Here is a 15922-nt window from a genome sequence, read left to right on the forward strand (position 1 = left end):
TCTCTCTCCCTCTCCCTTTCTCTCTGAAATCAATAAAAATATAGTTTTTAAAAAATATTTTATGAAAATAAGTATCTTGAGGTAAAAGAGATTTAGGATTGAGTTAATGGTAAGTATACAAAGTAAGTAATACATATAAAATGGATTAATGCTAAGAATATATTTTGAAAGACAACTATTAACTATAAGGAATGAATTAAATTATGCAGAAAAATAAGATGTTAGATCCAACTGAACAAAAGTTTAGTTAAAAGTGTAGCATAAAGCACCTCTTCTCCAGAAAAGCCACTGTATACTGGGAAAGATACATATAGGAAACTGGACTATTTGCATAAATGTGGAACCTAGAAGCTTTTTGGTCAATAGTCACTTGATAATTCTAACAAAGATGAAGGACTAGCCCGGCTGGTGTGGCTCAGTGGTTGAGTGTTGACCTATGAACCAGGAGGTCATGGTTCCATTCCAGGGCACATGCCTGGAGTTGTGGGTTCGATCCCCAGTAGGAGGCATGCAGGAAGCAGCCGATCAATGATTCTCTCTCATCATTGATGTTTCTATCTCTTTCTCCCTCATCCTTCTTTTCTGAAATCAATAAAAATATATTTAATAAAGAAAACCAAAAAAATGAAAGACTAAAAATAAACATTTTCAATATAATCCTATATAATAATAGACAAATATGCAAATTGACCATACCTCTTACACACCCACAAGCCACGCCCACCATCCAATCAGAGCGAGCATGCAAATTAACCCAAACCAAGATGGCTACAGCCACAGAGAGCAAGGTTTCCTAGGTAACAGAGGAAGCCAAGCTTTCTGCCAGCCGTTGCAGGCCTAAGCCTCCACTCAAGCTACAAAGTTTCAATTATATAAAGTAAACAAATTCAAACAAATGGCGGTAGAATGGAGCTTGAGAGAGCAGGCCAGGGTTGCTGCCGGCAACAGGGGAAGCAAAGCTTTCCACACACCCTGGCCGGGCCCACCCGCTTAAGGCAACAAAGTTTCAATTATAACCCCAACACAAATGGCTTCGGGCCTCAGAGGGAGCCCCAGGCTTGGCTCTGCTCCAGGCTACAAAGTTTCAATTGTAGAAGGAAAATAAATTCCAGATACCAGGGCCTCCGCTTTCCTTGCCAGGGGGCGTGGCCGGCCTGCAAACCACCACAGGCCCCTCGCTCAGGCCGCACCACGCCCCAAGGGTACCCCACCCTGATCAGGGACACCCTTCAGGGCAAACCAGCTGGCCCCCACCCCTGTACCAGGCCTCTATACTATCTAATAAAAGAGTAATATGCAGATTGATCATCACTGCAACACACAATATAGCTGCCCCCATGTGGTCAAAGATCCTGCCCCCATGTGGACACAGGATTGCCACCACAGCAGCAGGAGAGGGCAGTTGGGAGGCACCTGGCCTGCAAGGGAGGGCAGTTGAGAGGGACCAAGCCTGCAAGGGAGGGCAGTTGGAGGTGATCAACCCTGCAGGAGAGGGCAGTTAGGGGTGACCAGGCCGGCAGAGGAGGGAAGTTGGGGGCAAACAGGCTGGCAGCAGAGTGGTTAGGGGGTGATCAGGCTGGCAGGCAGAAGCGGTTAGGGGCAATCAGGAAGGCAGGCAGGCAAGCAGTTTGGAGCCAGCAGTCCTGGATTGTGAGAGGCAGGCAGAAGCGGTTAGGGGCAATCATGAAGGCAGGCAGGCAAGCAGTTGGGAGCCAGCAGTCCTGGATTGTGAAAGGGATGTCCGACTGCCCGTTTAGGCCCGATCCCAGGGATCGGGCCTAAACGGGCAGTCGGACATCCCTTGAGGGGTCCCAGATAGGAGAGGGTACAGGCTGGGCTGAAGGACAATCCCCCTCCGTGCACGAATTTCGTGCACCGGGCCTCTAGTTTTTAATAATAATCTACATGAGATTACTGCAATTTGAGAAGGAAAAAAAGAGGTTGATTTTTCATGCTCAGATATGATGTAAAGTTTAAGTCAACAACAGAAGCAGACTGAAAACCAGAAGCTCTTTCCAATCAAGTCCTAAGTGCCCAAGGAAGATTGTTTTCAAGTATCTTTCAATGGTTCTGAAAGAAAGCTGAGGATGCGGGTAAAGCTGAGGCAGAGGACAAGGCAGCTGCTCCCGGAGCCACTCTGGTGCGGCCCCATTCCCAGCAGCACACTGCCCTGGGGAAGAGCGTTAGCACAGACCCGCAAGTGCAAAAGCCGAGCATCACAGGCCGGAAGAGCCCCAGCCGGAGCTCCGCACTGGAAATCTGACTTTAGGCTTACCCCAGTCTGGCTAAGAAACTATTCTCACCTACAAAAGATTCTGGAATCACTGTCTTTCCGACATTTACTAAGTGCTATTATCCTTTAAGTATATGCCAACCTTAGCAGTTATGTGTCACTTTCTTACAAAAAAGTTCTTGAGTTTTAAAAAAAAAAAAGTTAAGTTAATTGGTTCCTGTGACTATCACAATTTTCTAAGATCTGAATTTTAAGTTCTATTAAAAGAAATGTTTATTTTATTTCAGGGTTAACCCACTTGGGATCCTCTATTATTACCATCATAAAAATACCTATTTATGCCTATTCCATGGCACTTTACACACATCAAGAAGTAGCATTTTATGAATTTCACATAATTGAAACAGTCTGTACCCAGGATATCACTCACCATTTGGTGCATACAGCAGAAGATTTTTAGAGTACTCTAATCATAAAGAACAGACATGTGTTTGATGGCGGGTTCCAAGAGCCAGCTAACCATCCATAATAATTTGGCTTAAAATATTTAGACCTCCTAATGATTTGGTTTGTTACTATATCGTTTCTAATCTTCACTTTTCAAACCAATCTTTACGCACATTAAACATTAAAACAGCAACAAGGAACAGCTTCTGAATGGGTCATAAGTTCTTTGGTAAAGGACATTTGAAATTCTAAAAAAAAAGTCATTCTTTCTCCATTGAATAACTTTAAAATCAATTAGATTCTATACTGTATGATCTCACTTATATGTGAAATCTAAAAAAATAACAATAACAACAACAACAATTAAAAAAAAAAAAGAAAACTCACAGATACAGAGAACAGATTGGTGGCTGCCAGTGGTGGGAGGCGACTGGCAGCGGGGACGGGGGCCAGGGACGGCAAGCGGGTGGCGCCAGGCTGGCCAAGGCGGTGGCAGCGCTCCCCCCCAACCCAAACGCCCTGCCAGTTGCCCCACAGATCGGCTCTGATCACCAGCCAGGCCTGGGGACCCTACCTGTGCACGAATTTTGTGCACCGGGTCTCTAGTTGTAAATAATGTTGCAATGAAAATAAGGATGTATATATCTTTTCAAATTACTGTTTACATTTTCTTCAGATAAATACCCAGAAGTGGAATTACAGGGTCATCTTGTAGTTCTATACTTCATTTTTTGAGGAATCTTTATACTCTTTTCCATAGTGCCTAATTTCAGTCCTACCAACAGTACACAAAGGTTCTCTTTTGTGATGAGAACTTGGAAGAACTACTATCCTAGCAACTTTTGAATATACAATACAGTATTGCTAACTACTGTCACCAGGCTGTACATTAATCTCCATCACTTATTTATTTTATAACTAGAAGTTTATCTTTTGACCATAAAGTAAATTATTTCCCTAAGTGTGAAAAACCTGTCCTGTCATTTTTTTCCTTTTTTTTTTTATTGTTTAAAGTATTACATATGTCTCCTTTTTCCCCAATTGAGCCCCTTACCCCCGTCACTCCCATCCCCCAGGACCAGCCCCCACCACCCCAGTGTCTGTGTCCATTGGATATGTTAATATGCATGCATACAAGTCCTTTGGTTGATCTCTAACCACCACCCCCGCACCCACCCCTGCTTTCTCTCTGATGTTGGACGGTCTGTTCAGTGCTATCTTGTCTCTGGGTCTATTTTTGTTCATAAGTTTATGTTGTTCATTATAGCCCACATATGAGTGAGATCATGTGATACTTATCTTTCTCCAACTGGCTTATTTCACTTAGCATAATGCTCTCCAGTTCCATCTATGCTGTTGCAAATGGTAAAAGTTCCTTCTTTTTTATAGCAGCATAGTAGTATTCCATTGTGTAGATGTACCACCGTTTTTTAATCCACTCATCTGCTGATGGGCACTTAGGCTATTTCCAAATCTTAGCTACTGTAAATTGTGCTGCCATGAACATAGGGTGCATATAATATATCCTTTCTGATTAGTGTTTCTGGTTTCTTGGGATATAGTCCTAGAAGTGGGATTACTGGGTCAAATGTGAGTTCCATTTTTAACTTTTTGAGGAAACTCCATACTGTTCTCCACAGTGGCTGCACCAGTCTGCATTCCCATCAGCAGTGCACGAGGGTTCCTTTTTCTCCACATCCTCGCCAGCACTTGCTTGTTGATTTGTTGATGATTGCCATTCTGACAGGTGTGAGATGGTATCTCATTGTTGTTTTGATTGCATCTCTCAGATGATTAGTGACTTTGAGCATGTTTTCATATGTCTCTTGGCCTTCTGTATGTCCTCTTTAAAAAAGTGTCTACTTAGCTCCTTTGCCCGTTTTTTTATTGGATTGTTTATCTTCCTTTTGTTAAGTTGTATGAGTTCCCTGTAAATTTTGGAGATTAAACCGTTATCTGAGATAGCATTGGCAAATATGTTCTCCCATGCAGTGGGCTTTCTTGTTGTTTTGTTGATGGTTTCTTTTGCTGTGCAAAAGCTTTTTATTTTGATGTAGTCCCATTTGTTTATTTTCTCTTTAGTTTCCATTGTCCTAGGAGCTGTATCGGTAAAGATATTGCTACAACATATGTCTGATATTTTGCTGCCTATGGAGTCTTGTAGGATTTTTATGGTTTCCCGTCTTATATTTAAGTTCTTTAACCATTTTGAGGTGGATTTTTTTTCCAGCATCAATTTATTTTTCCTAGAATTTGGATACAATAACTGCAGCAAGACAGTGCTCAATACTATTCAAACCTCACTTTAGGTTCTTAAACTACCTCAGCATTTGTCAATGTGAATTCACATTCCAGTAAAACTTGTAAACTAAAATTTGACATACCAACAAATTTACTCAATATTGATGTAACTACAAAATTTTATATGTTAACACGTGGCCTTTACAGAATTTGGCCTTTAGACACCAGCTTACAACACAAAGTTACTCTTTGCTTACCTGTCCTAACCTATTTAGTGTTACACCAACAGACCCCCCCTTTCCCATAGCTTTTACCATGATGAAACAGGCGATTCCTCCCTTTAAGTGGAAAAAAAGAATCCACAAAAAAACCCCAAAGTTCCCACCCAGAAAAAAATGTAAACAGAACTATCCAATTGTAAAGTATCAGCAGATATAACACCGGAAATAGGTCATGGGCAATTCTGAAGTCTTTTACCTAAGTAGTGTAACAGAAAGTTACAGTGTTGACCAGAAGAACACACAGGTTTCTCATTAAACTTTGTTATTTTAATGGGTCTCAAAATTCTGTGGCAGGTCATGTTGTTTCCATTAAAAAGTACTGATTTTAAAAACTAGTAACTTAAAAACTGCCACACACACAAAAGAACCAAATGGTCCACAAAACATTCTCCTTTCCTTCTGTTTTCCGATGCATTGTAATCATTAACCAGTCTTTTACTATTAAACTTAAATGGCCAATTGAGACACACAGTTCTGAGACGTTCTTCCACCACCAATTAAGACTGGGGTGGCAGGAGTTGGGAATAATATTCATTTAGCCTTCTGAGCTTTCTGGGCAGACGTGGTGACTTTGCCAGCTCCAGCTGCCTTCTCGTCCACTGCTTTGATGATACCCACAGCAACTGTCTGTCTCAGGTCACGAACAGCGAAACAGCCCAGAGGAGGGTAGTCAGAGAAGCTCTCAACACACATGGGCTTGCCGGGAATCATATCAATGATGGCAGCATCACCAGATTTCAAAAACTTAGGGCCATCTTCCAGCTTTTTCCCAGAACGACGATCAATCTTCTCCTTCAGCTCAGCAAATTCGCAAGCAATGTGAGCTGTGTGACAATCCAGCACAGGTGCATATCCAGCACTGATTTGGCCTGGGAGGTTCAGGATCATCACCTGAGCTGTGAAGCCTGCTGCTTCCATTGGTGGGTCATTTTTGCTGTCACCAGCCACATTGCCACAGAGAACATCTTTGACAGACATGTTCTTGACGTTGAAGCCCACTTTGTCCCCAGGAAGAGTTTCACTCACAGCTTCATGGTGCATTTCAACAGACTTTCCTTCAGTTGTAACGCTGACTGGAGCAAAGGTGACCACCATGCCGGGCTTGAGAACACCAGTCTCCACTCGGCCCAAAGGGACAGTCCCAATACCACCAATTTTGTAGACATCCTGGAGCGGCAGACACAGGGGCTTGTCAGTTGGACGAGTTGGTGGCAGGATGCAATCCAGAGCTTCAAGCAGTGTGGTTCCACTGGCATTGCCATCTTTACGGGTGACCTTCCATCCCTTGAACCAAGGCATATGAGCACTTGGCTCCGGCATGTTGTCACCATTCCAACCAGAAATTGGCACAAATGCTACTGTGTCAGGGTTGTAGCCAATTTTCTTAATGTACGTGCTGACTTCTTTAACAATTTTCTCACATCTTTTCTGGGGTGGCTCAGTGGAATCCATTTTGTTAACACCAACCATCAGCTGTTTCACACCCAGCGTGTAGGCCAGAAGGGCATGCTCAGGGGTCTGTCCATTCTAGGAGATACAGCACCGTCAGCCTGAGATGTGCCTGTAATCATGTTTTTGATGAAGTCTCTGTGCCCTGGGGTCAATGATGGTCACCTAATACTTGTTGGTCTCGAATTTCCACAGGGAGATATCAATGGTGCTACCTCGCTCCCATTCAGCTTTCAGTTCATCCAAGACTCAGGCATACTTGAAGGAGCCCTTCCCCATCTCAGCAGCCTTCTTCTCAAATTGCTCAATAGTTCTTTTGTCGATCCCACCACATCTGTAGATCAGATGGCCAGTAGTGGTAGACTTGCTGGAATCTACGTTTCCCAATGACAACGATGTTGATGTGAGTCTTCTCCTTTCCCATCTTGGGTTTGAGTTAATGGTGGTTTTCACGACACCTGTGTTCTGGAGGCAAACCCATTGCAAAAAAGCTTGAGTTTATTTTTGTGTATGATGTAAGTTGGTGATCTAGTTTCTTTTCTTTTCTTTTTTTTTTTTTTTTTGCATGTATCTGACCAATTTTCCCAGCACCATTTACTGACGAGACTGTCTTGACTCCATTGTATGCTCTTGCCTCCATTGTCAAATATTAATTGAGCATAGTGGCTTGGGTCTATTTCTGGGTTCTCTGTTCTGTTCCATTGGTTTATACACTGAGTGGCCAGATTATTATGACCACCCCATCAGTACTTCGTTGGGCCACCTTTTGTCTTCAATACTGCGGCGATTCTTCTTGGCATTGACTCCATGAGATGTTGAAAGGTGATGTGAGAAATCTGACACCATGCCTGATGAATAGCATTGTCCAGTTCTGTGAGATTTGATGGTTGTGGAACCAGCTGCCTGATGGCTCTTTTAACTTCGTCCCACAAATGCTCAATTGGATTGAGATCTGGTGATTGTGGGGGCCACCTAAGCAAGGTAAAGTCTCCCTCATGTTCTTGAAACCACTCCTGCACAATATGAGCACCATGGCATGGCGCATTGTCTTGTGGGAAGAAGCCATCTCCATTGGGATACGCCATCAACAGGATAGGATGAACTTGATCAACAATGATACTTAGGTATGTTGTGCTATCCAGACGTTGTTCCACACAAATTAAAGGGCCCAAATCATGCCAGGAAAACATGCCCCAAACCATAACACTGCCCCCACCAGCTTGAAGGGTTGTACTCATGCATGTGGGGTGCATGCTTTCATGCTGTTTCCGCGAAATTCTCACTCTGCCATCTGCATGATGCAACTGGAAACATGATTCATTGGACCACATGACTTTTTTCCAATGCTCGACTGTCCAATCCTTGTGTTCCTGTGCGAATTGGAGACGTTTTATCTTGGTAAATGCAGACAGCCAAGGTGTTCAAACAGGCCTTCGGCTTCCATATCCCATACAATGCAGTGTACGGCTAATTTGCCTACAAACGTCAGGTGGTCATAATAATCTGGCCACTCAGTGTATGACTGTTCTTGTGCCAGTACCAGGCAGTTTTGAGAACTGTAGCTTGATATCTGGTATTGTGATTCCTCCAACTTTGTTCTTCTTTCTCAGGATTGCTGTGGCTATTCGGGGTCTTTTTTTTATTCCAGATGAATTTTTGGAGAGTGTGTGCTAGGTCTGTGAAATATGCCATTGGTATTTTAATAGGGAGTGCATTGAATCTATAGATTGCTTTGGGTAGTATGGACATTTTAATGATGTTGATTCTACCAATCCATGAACACAGTATGTTCTTCCATTTGTTTATGTCTTCCTCTATCTCTTTTTTCAATGTCCTATAGTTTTCCGAGTACAGGTCTTTCACCTCCTTAGTTAAATTTATTCCTAGGTATCTTAATTTTTTTTTTGAGCAATGGTAAATGGGATTTTTTTTTTTAGTTTCTCTTTCTGTGAATTCATTATTGGTGTATAAAAAAGCCATAGGCCCTAACTGGTTTGGCTCAGTGGATAGAGCGTCGGCCTGCAGACTGAAGGGTCCAGGTTCAATTCTGGTCAATGTACCTTGGTTGCGGGCACATCCCCAGTGGGGGGTGTGCAGGAGGCAGCTGATCGATGTTTCTCTCTCATCGATGTTTCTAACTCTCTATCCCTCTCCCTTCCTCTCTGTAGAAAATCAATAAAATAAATATTTTTTTAAAAAGCCATAGATTTCTGGGTGTTAATTTTGTATCCTGCTACATTGCCAAATTCATTTATTAAGTTTAGTAGTTTTTTGATGGAGTCTTTGGGGTTTTCTATGTACAATATCATGTCATCTGCAAATAACTGTCCTGTCATTTTTATGACTTAAACTGTAAAGCTTAAATAATGAAAATCAAAATAATGCTTTTAACTTACCTTCAATATCTAAACATGTTTGCATATTAAACCACCACAAATATTATACAAGCAGATTTTCCCTTTAAGTCAAATAAGAAGCTATTCTAAGGTCAAAATAATCAGTCAACTCTTTTTAAAAGTAGCTAATCTAAATAAATTTCCTATTTTGATGATGGTCCTCACGTTGAGGCTGAAACATGAAAATATCCTGTTTCATAACAGAAGGACCTCTGTGTGTTGCAGCAGTTAACAGAAGAAGGCAAATCATTTTTTACAATGCAAAAACTGGAATAATCTTAATTTGTGCAGTTAAAATTTTTTGAGGATTCTCTCATGTTCTCTGCAACATTTTACAAAATACAGTAACACTAAAGCTCTGAGTGTTTTCTTTTAATATCTGATGTCCTCATGCTGAGGAACATTACTGATTTTAACAGATTTGATTGTATCACACTTACTTTTTTGTGATAAATGCTACAGACTCCTCTCTCTATGTCAGGCAATTTGTGTAGATGATTTTCTATCTGACCAAACACACTGGATTCAGAAGAGAGAACTTCAGACACAGCATCCAGCCGAGCATTTATTTCCCTGTGGGAACAGGAACAGCAGTTATGAGACGTGGCAGCAGTGAGAATGTGGACATCGCCCACTCTACAGCCCAGCTACAAAGGAGGCTTCTCCACATCACTGGTCCTTTCCTGACCTTCATCATTTGAATCAAAAAGCAGGTACTGCCCTAACTGGTTTGGCTCAGTGGATAGAGCGTCGGCCTGCAGACTCAAGGGTCCCAGGTTTGATTCCAGTCAAGGGCATGGACCTTGGTTGCGGGCACATACCCAGTGGGGAGTGTGCAGGAGGCAGCTGATTGATGTTGCTCTCTCATCGATGTTTCTAACTCTCTATCACTCTCCCTTCCTCTCTGTAAAGAATCAATAAAATATATTTTTTTAAAAAAAAGCAGGTACCACACAAGGAGGGGCAGAGACAGGCTCACCGGGTTTTCCCTTCCTCCTGGGCAGATGCAGAGACTGCACTTCTCGGCCTCCTCTGAAGATAGGTATGGCATGTACCCGATTTCTAGCCAACGAACGCTGGTAGGAAGGATTACACCACTGCTAGCCCGGGCCCAGGAAAACCTCCTGGTGTCCGCTCTCTCCCCATCTGCCTACTGGACATTGAGCCTAGGGCAACCTTGCTGACTCCATCAGCCTGGGCCCACAAATGGTGCAAAAAAACCCTCCAATCTCGCATCCACTACCCACTGGACTTTACATCAGCAAGAAGTAAACGTCTATTGTATTTACACCAGATTGAGGATTTATGTGTTACGACTGCTTGCATCACCTTGGCTACTACAATGGGCAACCAGATTTTCCTGCCTGAAATGACTGACCATCTCAGTCAAAAACAATTCATCCCATTAACCAACTGCTTCCGTAAAAGACTTGGTGGTGGTGGGTGCACCGATCAACTGTTTGAGTGAACTGGGATTAGGCATATGGAACCCAAGCAAAGACTGGGAGCAGCTACAGAAAACACAGCGGAACGACATCAGGAGACATGGGAGGCCAGGGCCTCAGGATTCTATCAATGTCTACACACTAAGTGATGTGTCACTTGGGAAGGAATGAGGAAGCCTGTCAACTTAAAATGGAAACCGGACTAAATGTGTCCTCCTACTTCCTATAAACACCAAAGGCCTACACTAGGTACAATGGCCACATGTGATATTAAAGCCTGAGATAAGTACCCCTATCTAGTGGCTAGCAGGCCCTCAGTAAATGTTGTTTCGAATGAATGAATGAATGAATGAATGAACGAACAAACGAACAAGCAAATGAAAGAATTAACTGACATTTGGAGGGAAAGAGAGACACCAGCTCCTAAATGCACATTTGTTTATCAAAGTTATGTTGATATCACACACATTCACATGAAAGGGCAAACCTCACATTAGAATCCTGCCTAGATGACTGTTAAATTGAGTACTTTGCAATTAACTGAGTGCTATTATCTTTATTATCTTTATAGCTATCCTGTGAGGCCATGCCTGTTCCTGATACAGAAACTAATTTCAGGTCTCATTTCTACTCCGTTTTTCTCTGGCTGTAAAACAGGCATTTGTTTAGCATGAGAGAGCAGAACAAGCCAGAGCTCGGTAGACACAGATTGGCTCTTCCATTCTCACTGGGTGGCCTCTTCAATCCACCCATTTCTCTCCATTACACTAGTCTAAGTAAAAGATCACTTCTCAGACTACTCAAACAGCCTCCTACCTCCCTTCCCACATCCACTTCTGTCCCTTTTTCCAGTCCATTCTCGACACTGTACCCTGAGAGGTCTTCCTAGAACCCAAATATGTCATGTCATACCTCTGCTTTAAGCTCATCGAACACCTGCCATTAATCTTAGGTCCAAATCCAGAATCCTTAATTGACCTACAACTGATCCCTGCTTCCCTCTCAAGTCTCACTTCAGAACACCTGTCACTCCTTCCTCTCGCTGTGAATTTCTTCCAATGTCTTGGTCACTCCAAATTCTCTAATGTCAGAGCTTTCAAGTTCACTGCTCCCTATAGCTTAGAGTTTCTTTTCCTCTTTCCTACAACCCACAAGCTCCTAATCATCCTTCCTCTGAGAGGGCTTTCTAGATGCACCAGACAAGACTTAACCCTTTTCCATCCCACCCTCTATTTCTTTCCATAGTGAAAATCACAACTGCATTTGCTTCCTCACAGTCTCTTCCACTAGACTGTAAGCTCAGTGAGAACAAGGGTCATATCTTCATTCCCACAGTTCTGGGATCACAATATGTGCTCAATAAATGGCTGTTGAATTCAATTCAACTTCAATGACTACACATAAAGTAAAGCAAGATGAGGTAAAACATAAATAAATGAAAAGTTAAAATTTCTTTGCATAGGATTGTTGTGATAAAATAAATCAATGTTTTACCCTAACATTTACCCGAAATGCTACACAAATATAAAGTTTTATTTTAATAACTCACTCCTGAATAAATGAAAGACGACATCAATTGGAATAGATTAAGATGATGCTACAGATGGTATGAGGACAGATAAAGCAATGCCATCTGTGAATGTATAAGACAGCCGACAAAGATAGCTACTTTCTCAAAATTTATAAAGGTTGTCTGAGATATGAAAAGATAAAAGCAAAAAAGGTTAAAAAAAAATCCAAATCACATTTATGAAGTCCACCAGAACATCCTTAAAAAATAGATTTAAAACTGAGCCAAGGACTAAATAGGCAATCCTCTAAAGTGGACATACAGACGGCCAAGAGACATATGAAAAAATGCTCAAAGTCACTGATCATCAGAGAGATGCAAATTGAAACAACAATGAGGTATTACCTCACACTTGTCAGAATGGCTACCATCAACAAATCAACAAATGACAAATGCTGGCGAGGATGTGGAAAAAAGGAAATCCAGGTACACTGCTGGTGGGAATGCAGACTGGTGCAGCCATTATGGAAAACAGTACGGAGTTTCCTCAGAAAGTTAAATATGGAACTGCCATTTGACTCAGTGATCCCATTTCTAGGAATATTTCCTAAGAAACCCAAAACACCAATCAGAAAGAATATATGCACCCCAATGTTCATAGCAGCACAATATACAATAGCTAAGATCTGGAAACAGCCCAAGTGCCCTTCAGTAGATGAGTGGATAAAAAAGGTGTACATTTACACCATGGAATACTATGCAGCAGTAAAAAAGAAGAAACTCCCTTTGAGACAGCATGGAGGGACTGGAGAGTATCACACTAAGTGAAATAAGTCAGTCAGAGAAAGACAAGTATCACATGATCTCACTCATATGTAGAATCTAATTAACAAAATAAACGGACGAATGGAGTGGATCCAGAGACATGGAAGCATAGATCAGACAGTGGAATCTCAGAGGGAAGGTGGGGGATGGAGGGTGAGTGGGATGTAATCAACAAAAGACCTTGCATGTATATATACATAACCCATGGACACGGACAACTGTGGTAAAAGCCTGGGGCAGGGGGCGGGGGCCGGGCTGGCGGGGGTAAATGGAGGAAAAAGGGGGACATATGTAATACTTTCAGCAATAAAAAAAAAAAAAACAGGCCAAAAAAAAGGCAAAACTGTAAATTTCTTAGAAAGATACTGAAAAGGTTGTGTTAAGTTGGTTTGCAATCTGGGAAAATACAAAGGTAGTGGCTTTTATTTTAGCCTAGCGATACCACAGGCAAAAGCATGCTCACTATGAATCATTTTGGCTTTAACCCAGCCTTCATTTGTTATAGGGAGGTAATAACTTGGAGGTTAATAATTGGGGTTGAGAAGGCAGGTGACCTAAGTTCAAATCTAGGCTCTACCATTTACCAGTTATTTAGCCTTGCTCTAGTTTCTCTATCTGTAAATGAGAATAATAATGTCCTCTTATAGAGTTGTTACAAGAATTCAATGAAATAATACATATTAAGCACTTAGCACAGTGCCTGATACATAGTAACTACTCAAAACCTGTTAACTGTTATCATCATTTTTATGGTGATCTGTATTGGCTTACAAAATTTGTTTGGTAGATTCCACAAAGAACAGCAGGGGGAGGGGGAAAATAGTACACATTATATAAGCTTGGAAATAACTATGTGTAGACAAAACTGAAGACATTTCATGTAAAAGGTATTTTGTGTAAAGTGAACAATGAGGAAGGATTACACAAGGAAAGCTAGTTTGGGGATTTCTAGTGCTGAATCTGGTAGTAGTGACTTGAAATACTATGTTGAGACTGCACTGAGAAGGAATGCTATCCCAATTACAGATGTCTAACATGGACAGGGAGAAGATGAAAGGGCATGTGGCACTGTTTACCACAAATCTCTCATCATTGAGGCAGCTATAATTCCACTTTATCTCCTAAATACAGGTCATAATGCAAAGAAATAAAAATAACTTCTAATCAAGTTTCATAAATAAAAGTTTGCATACCTTAGAACTGTTATTTATTAGCATGAGTAAGAAGGCTTTCCAAATAACTGTAAAACAATATGTCAGACCACTAGAATAGAGAACAATTAGTTCAGTGCAAGAGATTTGGTGACAGTAAACAAAACAGGAAGAAGCACTGTCAATTAGATGATGGTAAAGATATTCCAGGATACTCTATAGTATTCTATATTTGATCTTAAAACAAAATATAACCTAAAGCTTCCTCAAGAAATGGTGTTGGAAAAATTGAATAGCCACATGTTATGGTATTTGATACCATAACACAAACATTAACTCAAAATGGATTAAAGGCTTAAATATAAGATCTAAAACAATCCATAGAGGAAAACATAGGTGCTAAACTTATGGACCTTGGTCTCAGAGGTTTTTGTGAACTTGACCCCAAAGGCAGGGGAAGTAAAAGAAAAATAAATGACTAGGAATACGTCAAACTAAAAAGCTTCTGCACAGCAAAAGAAACCATCAACAAAACAAAAAGGCAACCAACCAACTGGGAGAAGATATTTGCAAACAATACTGCAATAAGGGGCTAATATCCAAATTACAAAGAACTTATATAATTCAACAACAACAAAATGAACAATATAATTAAAAAATGGGCAGAGGACACTTTTCCCAAGAAGACACACAAGTGGCCAACAGATATTTTAAAAGATGCTCAACTGTACTAGTTATAAGGGAAATGCAAACCAACACCTCAATGAGAAACTACCTCACACCTGTTAGAATAGCTATTATCAAGGCGAGAGAAAACAAGTGTTGGAGAGGATGTAAAGAAAAAAGAACACTCATACACTACTGGTAGAAAGGTAAACTAGTTCAGCCACTATGGAAAACAGTATGGAGGTTCCTCAAAAAAATAAGAATAGAGTTACCATATGACCCAGCAATCCCCCCTTCTGGGTATCTACTAGAAAAATCTGCACACATATATTTGTAAAGATATATGTACCCCTATGTTTACTGCATCATTATTCACGGTGGCCAAGACACGGAAACGACCCAAGTGTCTTTTGGTGGATGACTGGATAAAGATGTGGTACATACCTATAATGGAATACTAGTCAGCCATAAGAAAGGATGAAATATTGCCATTGGTGACAACATGGGTGGATCCTGAGAGTATCATGCTCAGTGAAATAAGTCAGACAGAAAAGGACAAGAACCATATGATTTCACTCATATGTGGGATATAAAATGGAAAGCAACAAATGAACAATCAAACAAACAAACTCACAGACACAGGTAACAGTACGGTGGTTATCAGAGGGAAAGGGGGATACGAGAACATGAAGAGGATAAAGGGGGTCAAATATATGGTGACAGTAGGAGAGTAGACCTTTGGTGTTGAGTACACAATGCAATATACAAATGTATATTGTCGCCCTAATACATTTAATTTTTTTAAAAACCATGATACATTCTAAACGAATAAAGACACCTGAGTCATTTCATTCCATATGACAAAAACTACGGACTTGACGTTCTGGGGATGACAAAGATTGTTTTTTACCACCAAAACCCCAAGGACTAAATGTGGGTGTCACTGGAGTCCTTCACATTTGAAGATGAACTGGGTGATGACATTAGAATTTGTGTGGCTGTCACTGAGAAACTCAGTGCGTGACCTACAGCTATTGCCGTTGTAAGGGCCTGTGATGGACTCTGTCTGTACCTGCTGATTGCTATTCATAGAGATGCCTCTATAATTCTAACAATGTTATTTAGGGGGAAAATTAAAATGCAAACTGCTGAGAGGTTGGTTTTGTCGATCTAATTTCTTGCCCTAAAGACAGCAGATATAAAATGAATAAATTAAATTCAGACATTAGGATACTGGTCATGCAATATGGCTAAACCAATGACCTAAACAGATTCCTG

At 41.2% G+C, this 15922-nt stretch overlaps 1 protein-coding gene and 1 pseudogene across 1 annotated transcript in view; both read right to left on the bottom strand.

Annotated features, from left to right (window-relative positions):
* The window catches only part of MSH3 (mutS homolog 3), a 139792-nt gene that overhangs the window by 61736 nt on the left and 62134 nt on the right, over window positions 1-15922 (bottom strand). The window contains exon 13 of the mRNA XM_008162085.3: window positions 9488-9620. Coding sequence (XP_008160307.2) covers window positions 9488-9620 — 133 coding nt within the window. The remainder of the gene's footprint in view (window positions 1-9487; window positions 9621-15922) is intronic.
* LOC129148859 (elongation factor 1-alpha 1-like) lies at window positions 5689-7146 on the bottom strand (annotated as a pseudogene).

The sequence above is a fragment of the Eptesicus fuscus genome, chromosome 4, assembly GCF_027574615.1.
Source record: "Eptesicus fuscus isolate TK198812 chromosome 4, DD_ASM_mEF_20220401, whole genome shotgun sequence".
NCBI classification, from domain to species: Eukaryota; Metazoa; Chordata; class Mammalia; order Chiroptera; family Vespertilionidae; genus Eptesicus; species Eptesicus fuscus.